This window comes from Capsicum annuum, chromosome 2, assembly GCF_002878395.1.
Source record: "Capsicum annuum cultivar UCD-10X-F1 chromosome 2, UCD10Xv1.1, whole genome shotgun sequence".
Lineage (NCBI taxonomy): Eukaryota > Viridiplantae > Streptophyta > Magnoliopsida > Solanales > Solanaceae > Capsicum > Capsicum annuum.
The window spans coordinates 127,925,925-127,933,604 of record NC_061112.1 but is presented as its reverse complement, the minus strand read 5'-3'; the positions used below and the strand labels follow the sequence as shown (position 1 = coordinate 127,933,604).

Genomic DNA, 7,680 nt, shown 5'->3' with positions numbered 1-7,680 from the left:
TGCAATAATTTTTTAAAATTTTATTTAAATTTATTTTATTTCATTCTTATTTTTCTTTGTCCAATAATTTCCTTGTTTGTTTTAACAGTTATTTTGTAAAAAAAAAAATAAAAAATAAAAAAATTAATATAAAGTTAAAACGGTTATCTGGAAATACCGAATTTGTTTGCACGTCAAAATAACAGTGGGGCAATAATACTCAAAACTGAAATCTGGAAAGTTCTACATTCTTCTCCCTTTTTACTAACCTCTGTTTTCTGGACTCATCTTTATCCTTCTCCTAATATAATAATAACACGAAACACTTCTCACACCACCAAATCCCAAAATTCCAAAACACAGAAGTTATCCTCTACATAAATAAATAATCCTTGTTTTATACTAGTATTTATTTTTTTCAAATTTATAAGTTGAAGACGTGGTGAAGAAGCCAAATTTAGAAGGATGGGTGTAGATTATTATAAGATATTGGGTGTTGATAAGAATGCTAAAGATGATGATTTGAAGAAAGCTTATAGAAAATTGGCTATGAAATGGCATCCTGATAAGAACCCAAATAACAAGAAAGAAGCTGAAGCTAAATTCAAACAGATTTCTGAAGCCTATGAGGTAGTTTAATTTACAATTCTTGATTCTTGTTTATTATTGAATAAAGATAATAACTTACTTTATGGTTTATTCTATTAATTACTGCTAGTTTTTTTAGTTTTTTTTTTTCATTTGTGTTATGCTCTTATCTTGCTTCCCAATACTTTGATTCTTGAAATTTGTTTATGTTGAACTAGAATTAGATGGAAATTACCGTTTCAAGATTGTATTTTTATTTTGGAATTGTGATTATTGGTGCGTTGGGTATGAAGGTAAAATGTTTTCTTGAAAAATAAGTGGGGTTTTAACTTATTTTCTTGGGTTCGATATGAATGCAGAAGATGTTAGTCTATAATTATTTATATATAATTTAGATAAATACTATGAGTGTGGGAATACACTGGGTATGTTGTTGTTGGCATCGATAAATGCTATGAGAGTGGAGGTTGGATGGTAGGGGTTTGGGGATGTTGGGATTGGGGGTAGGGGGTGTAGATGAGGTGTATTGGAGGGTGGGGAGTACATTATCATTATAGTATGCCACTTGTAGAACTTGTTTTCGCCACTTCCATTAAGGAAGACCGTTTTCCTCATTATTTCATAGAGAAAACATTTTTCAAAAGTTCTGATTATGTGTTTAATTGGGTGTTAACTTGAAATTGTGATGCAGGTGTTGAGTGATTCCCAAAAAAGGGCAATATATGATCAGTATGGGGAAGAAGGTCTTAAAGGGCAAGTGCCACCACCAGATGCTACTGGTGGACCTGGTGGAGCTACATTTTTCCATACAGGTGAAGGGCCAAATGTGTTTAGATTCAATCCAAGAAATGCCAATGATATCTTTGCTGAATTTTTTGGGTTTTCGAGTCCATTTGGTGGGGGTATGGGAGGTGGTCCTGGTGGTGGGATGGGGGGTGGACCTGGTGGGATGAGAGGTACAAGGTTTTCCAGTTCAATGTTTGGGGATGATATTTTTGGTTCATTTGGAGAAGGCAGACCAATGAGTTCAGGTTCACGGAAGGCGCCACCGATCGAAAGAACATTGCCTTGTAGTCTAGAAGAACTTTATAAGGGGACAACCAAGAAGATGAAGATCTCTAGAGAGATTGCTGATGCAAGTGGGTAAGTAAACTGATCCGTTTTTCAGATTTGACATGCTTGTTTCTGATTGTCTGGGCTATAATTATGCACTCATGTCTGTGCTATGATTCTACACTGTGGAGAGCAGCCTGATTGCAGACCAATGTCTATTGGGTTGTCTGTGACTCGTATTTGCTGCATATTCTTGTAGTTATTGTTGTATTCTTCAAGTACCTGTGTTGAATTTGTTGCTAAGCCGAATGAGGTTATTGGTATTGCATGAAGTTCTTACTTCCCAATTATGCTTCAATGTCAATAATAGGAGTATTGTAAAAGAATTAGTAGGATAAGACTTGGAAATAATAGCTTAAATGGTGTAATCTGGCTTTGCTGAACATTCATGTGTCATGAACCAAAATTGAGCTTGTGGTTATAACTTCTCAATTACTCACCGCTGTAGAAACACAGAAAAGAACACAAAGTAATGTCCAACTTTGTTCGTGTGGTCAAGTTACATAAAGTTGCTGTTGAAATTTTATCATAATTCCCGACCTTTTAATGGATCTTCAGTGTATGATCCAAAACATAATCTGTCACAGCAGATCATTGTTCTTTTTGTGTGTGGCTTTCGTGATACTTTAGTTTATCTTAAAGCCAATGTTGTTAGCTATGTACGGGTATGGTGCTGTTGGTTGCCTTCTCTATGTATTCATCTTAGATGCACCGACTGTCTAAAAAGGTAAAAGAATTTTTACTCCATCAGTGTAAGCTATTTAGGATATTATCCGTCCGAGTCCGAGTTATTAGATCGCTTCCACTAATCAAGCAAGGGTGACTTGACAGTGTGAATCAGCGTATAGAAGTTAAATCAATTAATGATATGCTGACAACTTGTTCTTGTGTGCAGGAGAACTTTACCAGTAGAAGAAATTTTAACGATTGACATCAAACCTGGCTGGAAAAAGGGAACTAAGATTACATTCCCAGAGAAAGGAAACGAAGAGCCAAATGTCGCCCCTGCAGATCTCATGTTCATAATTGATGAAAAACCGCACAGTGTCTTCACAAGGGACGGGAATGACCTCGTGACCAATCAGAGAATCTCACTTGCTGAAGCATTAGCAGGCTACACGGTGCATCTAACGACGCTTGATGGAAGAAAACTGACTATTCCAATCAACAATGTAATACATCCAAACTATGAAGAGGTAGTCCCAAGGGAAGGAATGCCAATACCAAAAGATCCTTCAAAGAGGGGGAATTTGAGGATCAAGTTCAACATCAAGTTCCCTGCAAGGTTAACAGCAGAACAGAAGACTGGAATTAAGAAGTTGCTTACTTCCTAGGCCAAATTGTTTACGATCGGCGCCCATAGCATCTTTACAGTCCGTGTTCTGTTTTAGTCCTTTTTAATTTTTTCTTTCTTTCTTGGGGTAATTGGTTCCCTTGTAGTATATCTCTATATTCTAGCTACAAATTGCGTGTGTAAGTCAATAAAAATATGTGATAGTAATAAAAGGATTTTGACATTTTACAACTCTTCAACAATTTCTCTATTAAGCTGAAGTTGTTGGAGTTTGTCATAAATCTATTGTTAGCCTCTTCATGTACTATGTACAGGTAGGGGGGCTAAATGAATGACGAGCTTCTCTCAGATTCATTCCCCTATATGGAGGAATTCTTTGGGAGGTTCAAGGGAAGTGGGTTGTTAAAAGGCCGTGTTGACGTAAACATCGGTGCAAATCCTTCTGCCGAGGACGGCGATGATGATGACGATGAGTGTCTCATGGATGATCAAAGCTGTGAAAGCTGTCGATATTGTTGACACTTTCAGACTTCAGGAGCAAACTTGTTTCGACAAGGAAAGGAATTTATTGGATTCATGAAGACATACATCAAGAACGTGACACCCAAGATACAAGGAGAAGAAGCACAAGAAGCATTTAAAAGGAACATTGGGTCAGCAACAAAGTTTCTCCGGTCAAAGCTCAAGGAGCTTCAATTCTTTATAGGTGAGAGCGAGCACGACGAGGGCGCCCTGGTGTTTGCATACTACTGTGTCACGACCCAAATGGCCATGAGTGGCATCCACACTAATATTTCTGTGGGAGAGCTATATAAACTCAACCATTACCCATTCACTTGGTTAATATTAAAACGATATTATCATAAAACCAACTTAATAACAATAATCTGAAGCTAATCATTATTAATGTGGATGTCAAACAAATTACTTACTAAAATTTTAAGACCCAAAAGTCATCGTACAAGAACTACTAACAAAGATTATGTCTAAAAAGATATCTAAAAGTAAAGTAAATAAAGAATATTTCATTGTCCGGAGATGGAAAAGAATAAATAAGATTACTCATGGAAGTCTGGAGATGAAGTGCTTGCCCTTGGATCAAGACCTGCTATCAAATTTTAGAGATGAGGTCATGCTTGAGCCTCTCGAACACTTTCTGCACTCAATAAAAGAAGAGTACAGGGTAGTTTCAGTATAAATTACTATGTACTGGTAGGTATCATAGGCCAACTCAATTTAATAACATGTATAGATCACACAACAAATACTAAATGAATCAATAATACAACAATAACAGATCAAATATTGCTCACAAACAAGCCACATAACCATCAAAAGTATCAATCATGCGGTAAACATACACAGACTCAACACAAATATGTACACACATGCTATGGGACTTATTTTTGCCCAAATAGTCATTACCTGCAAGGAACAATCTATGCTCATGTACCGTACCAGCGTGGTACCCGATCCAACATATATATATCTGTACCGGCACGGTATCCGATCCAACATAAATATATCCGTACCGACGTGGTACCCGATCCAACATATATATATTCGTACCGGCGTGGTACCCGATTCAACATAAACAAGTATTATCAATATCAAATTTACACAAACTCCACAGCATACAACATAATGTACAAAGTTTATAAGTACACTAAAAGTCATAAGACAATTCCATCAAGTAAATTTTCAATAATCATTTATACATGCATCAACAATCCAAACATCAAAAATTTCAAGTATGTCCGAATACCAATCAACAAGTATCCAATTTAGAAGCATACATGCAATTAAGTTGAGTCTAAACTCCAATTAAACCGTAACCTACCTCAACCGAAGAATCCAAGATAAGCAAGCTAATTCGCAAAAGCCTTTCTTTTCTTCCACGCCCCAGAACTTCCACGATCTATCAAATGTACATTATTTATAAGTAAAGAAATCCAATTCTATAATCAACTTTCTACCTTAAATGCAATTTATAACCCAAACCTCATGTATTCTTTTAAATTTCAAATCTAAGACTAAGGCTTAATCTTCTTCCAGTTTCTTAAATCTCATAATATTTGTATCATATAATGTATTTATTATTTAATTACATACACCAACATGTCGAAACTTGAATCACAACATAAAGACTATAAGAAAAATACAAAGTTGAAGTTCAAGTCATGCAAATCTGCACTAACCCAAGAGCAAAACGTGATTAATTAGAGCATGTAAATTTTAATTACTCCTACTACCTGAACCTATTAATAATTTCCAATGACTATCACACTTGTTGACTTTTACACCTAATTAACCTAACTTTTCACTCAAATCAATGACTACTTCTATAACTTAAGACACATAATTAGCCTAATATTTTGTTAACAATGGCGTACTTCCATGTCCAACAAAAAAATAAAAACTCAAATTCAATTTTTCTTCCTTTTCACCTAACTATAATCAATAATCAGTTATAAACATGCAAGTTCCTACTATCAAATCACGAATGCAAGATTAGTTTTCAACGTCAATTTACCTGAAGTAGTTCATGATTTTAATGCTCAGCCAATAGTTTGGAAACCCAATAAATAGTTTTTATTTGAGAGGTTACCTAAGCAACTATTAATATGGACGTGGGTTATGTGAGGATGTTTAAGTTATGGGTTTTGACACATTAAACTGCTATTTAAAATAATTAACTCAAATACATAAAAATTTTAAAATAAATTCTTAAAACCTGCTCGGAACCTAATATAAATAAATTAGATATGTAATGACTAAAAAATATATTCCGAACCTATTAAAAATATTACGATACTAATTCGAGGTCAACTCAATTAAATATTGATCATTATCGTATTTAACTTTCTCAACTCAATAACCCTGTCAGTGACTTAAATTACTTCCGAACACTCATAAAGTGGTACTACTTATTCCATTAGTCATAATTCACGTATACAAACTACGGAGAGCGCTAAAATAAAGAAGATGAGAAAAATTTCCCAAACGACCGGGAGGATCGTTACATGAGGGATGGTGCAATTGGTTTCTCCTGTCAAAGCTCAAGGACCTTCAATTCTTTATAGGTGAAAGCACGAAGAGGGTGCCCTGGTGTTCGCATACTACAAGGATGGTGCAACTGATCTTACCTTTTTGTACATTGCACCTGGCTTGAAGGAGATTTAAGTGCTAGAGCTTCATCCAACAAGAAGTTTTGAATTGGAGTTGATGTTTCTATCTAGTTTTAATTTTTCAGTAGTTTTTATGTAAGTTTGTTGCACGAATATTCCTTGTCAATTATTATAGCATTTATATTTATTAGTATATGATCACATAATATTTAAATTTAAAACAACTCAATAATGTTTAAATCGTTTAATCAATTATATTTTATGTGTGCAAGATATAAGGTAACACAATAAATTTTCATGAATCATTAAACAATCTTTTTGATATGTTTATAAACTTAAAATACTCGGTCCAAGTAGGATTAATGTTTGTCTATAAACTTATGTGATCAGAATTTGTGTCGTATATTTTCTCTGAAAAAAAAAAAAGATGGAGGGAGACCAAAATTGAAATAGTTCTTGAGTTATGTTCCTAGTAGTAAAAGGATAATTCTCACTTTTTTTTTTTTGGATTTTAAGTTTGAGATAATGCTCTATTTTATCTTTGAACTATATTTAAAACGGTTGAGACACACCTCAATTTAAAGGAGGTCTTATTACTCCTTGAACTAATTAAAAGAGTAATTTTGAAACTCTTAGTACCTATGTGGCACATACGTGGCACAACACTGAAAGGTCCACGTAGGCACATGTGTGTGCCACGTAGACACTAAACGTTTCAAAATTACTCTTTTAATTAGTTCAGGGGTAATAGAACCCCCATTAAGTTGAGGTGTGTCTCAACCGTTTTGGGTATAGTTCAAAAGTGAAATAGGATATTTTGTCTTTTAAGTTTTAAAGTAAAAAAGGAAAATAAAGCTCATTAAGGGTGTGTCTTTTTAGCCAAAGTATTGTAGGATAATACTTTCTTTGTCGTTATTTGGTATTATAATTTTACCTTTGTTTAACATATAGATTAGGATATAAAAAATGTTCAATATTTCAGAAATATTTTAGTCGTTTAATATTATAATTTAATTTTTCCATAAACCTTAGATTTCTTTAAAAAATCCTATATTTACACAAAAGAAAAGACATTAACTCAAAGTAGTAGTATTATGCAGTATAGTATACACGTGATAAAGTTCAAGTGCCTGTGCATCTGGATTTTGGCAAACTTTTTATTTTGAAGTTACTTATAGGGTGTGTTTGTTATGAGTTTTCCGGCTTTCTTATAGTTGGTTGATTTATATGTTTTGGAAAATATTTTTTAAATCAATTTATTTTTCTTAAATCTAAAGAAAATGACTTTCCTTAAAAAAGTAAGGAAAACATTTTCTAAAACTCTCTTTCAACCTCACTTTAAAATTAAAATGTTCATACAATTCTCAAAATCATTTACCCCGTCCCCAATACCCTATCACTCCGACACCACCTCTACCTCTATCCCCACCCTACCCCTATCTGTACCCCCACCCCTATCCCTACCAGCCCCCTTCCGAAAATAATATCTACATTTGATTAAAAAATTTAAATTTTTCTCTTACTCCCCACCCTTACCCTCCCTCCCCCCTTACCAACCCCCTCTCCCATTCCTCCCCC

The 7,680-nt window shown here is 34.3% G+C and overlaps 1 protein-coding gene and 1 pseudogene across 1 annotated transcript; both read left to right on the top strand.

Moving 5' to 3' along the window:
• The first annotated feature begins 212 nt into the window (after positions 1–212).
• Positions 213–3,197, top strand: LOC107859351 (dnaJ protein homolog 1). The gene is made up of 3 exons (XM_016704333.2): positions 213–609; positions 1,259–1,710; positions 2,576–3,197. Exons 1-3 carry the CDS (start codon positions 445–447, stop codon positions 3,012–3,014), a joined length of 1,056 nt encoding a protein of 351 aa, XP_016559819.1. The 5' UTR covers positions 213–444; the 3' UTR covers positions 3,015–3,197.
• A 104-nt stretch (positions 3,198–3,301) lies between these two features.
• LOC107859352 lies at positions 3,302–3,959 on the top strand (annotated as a pseudogene).
• The last annotated feature ends 3,721 nt before the right edge of the window (positions 3,960–7,680 follow it).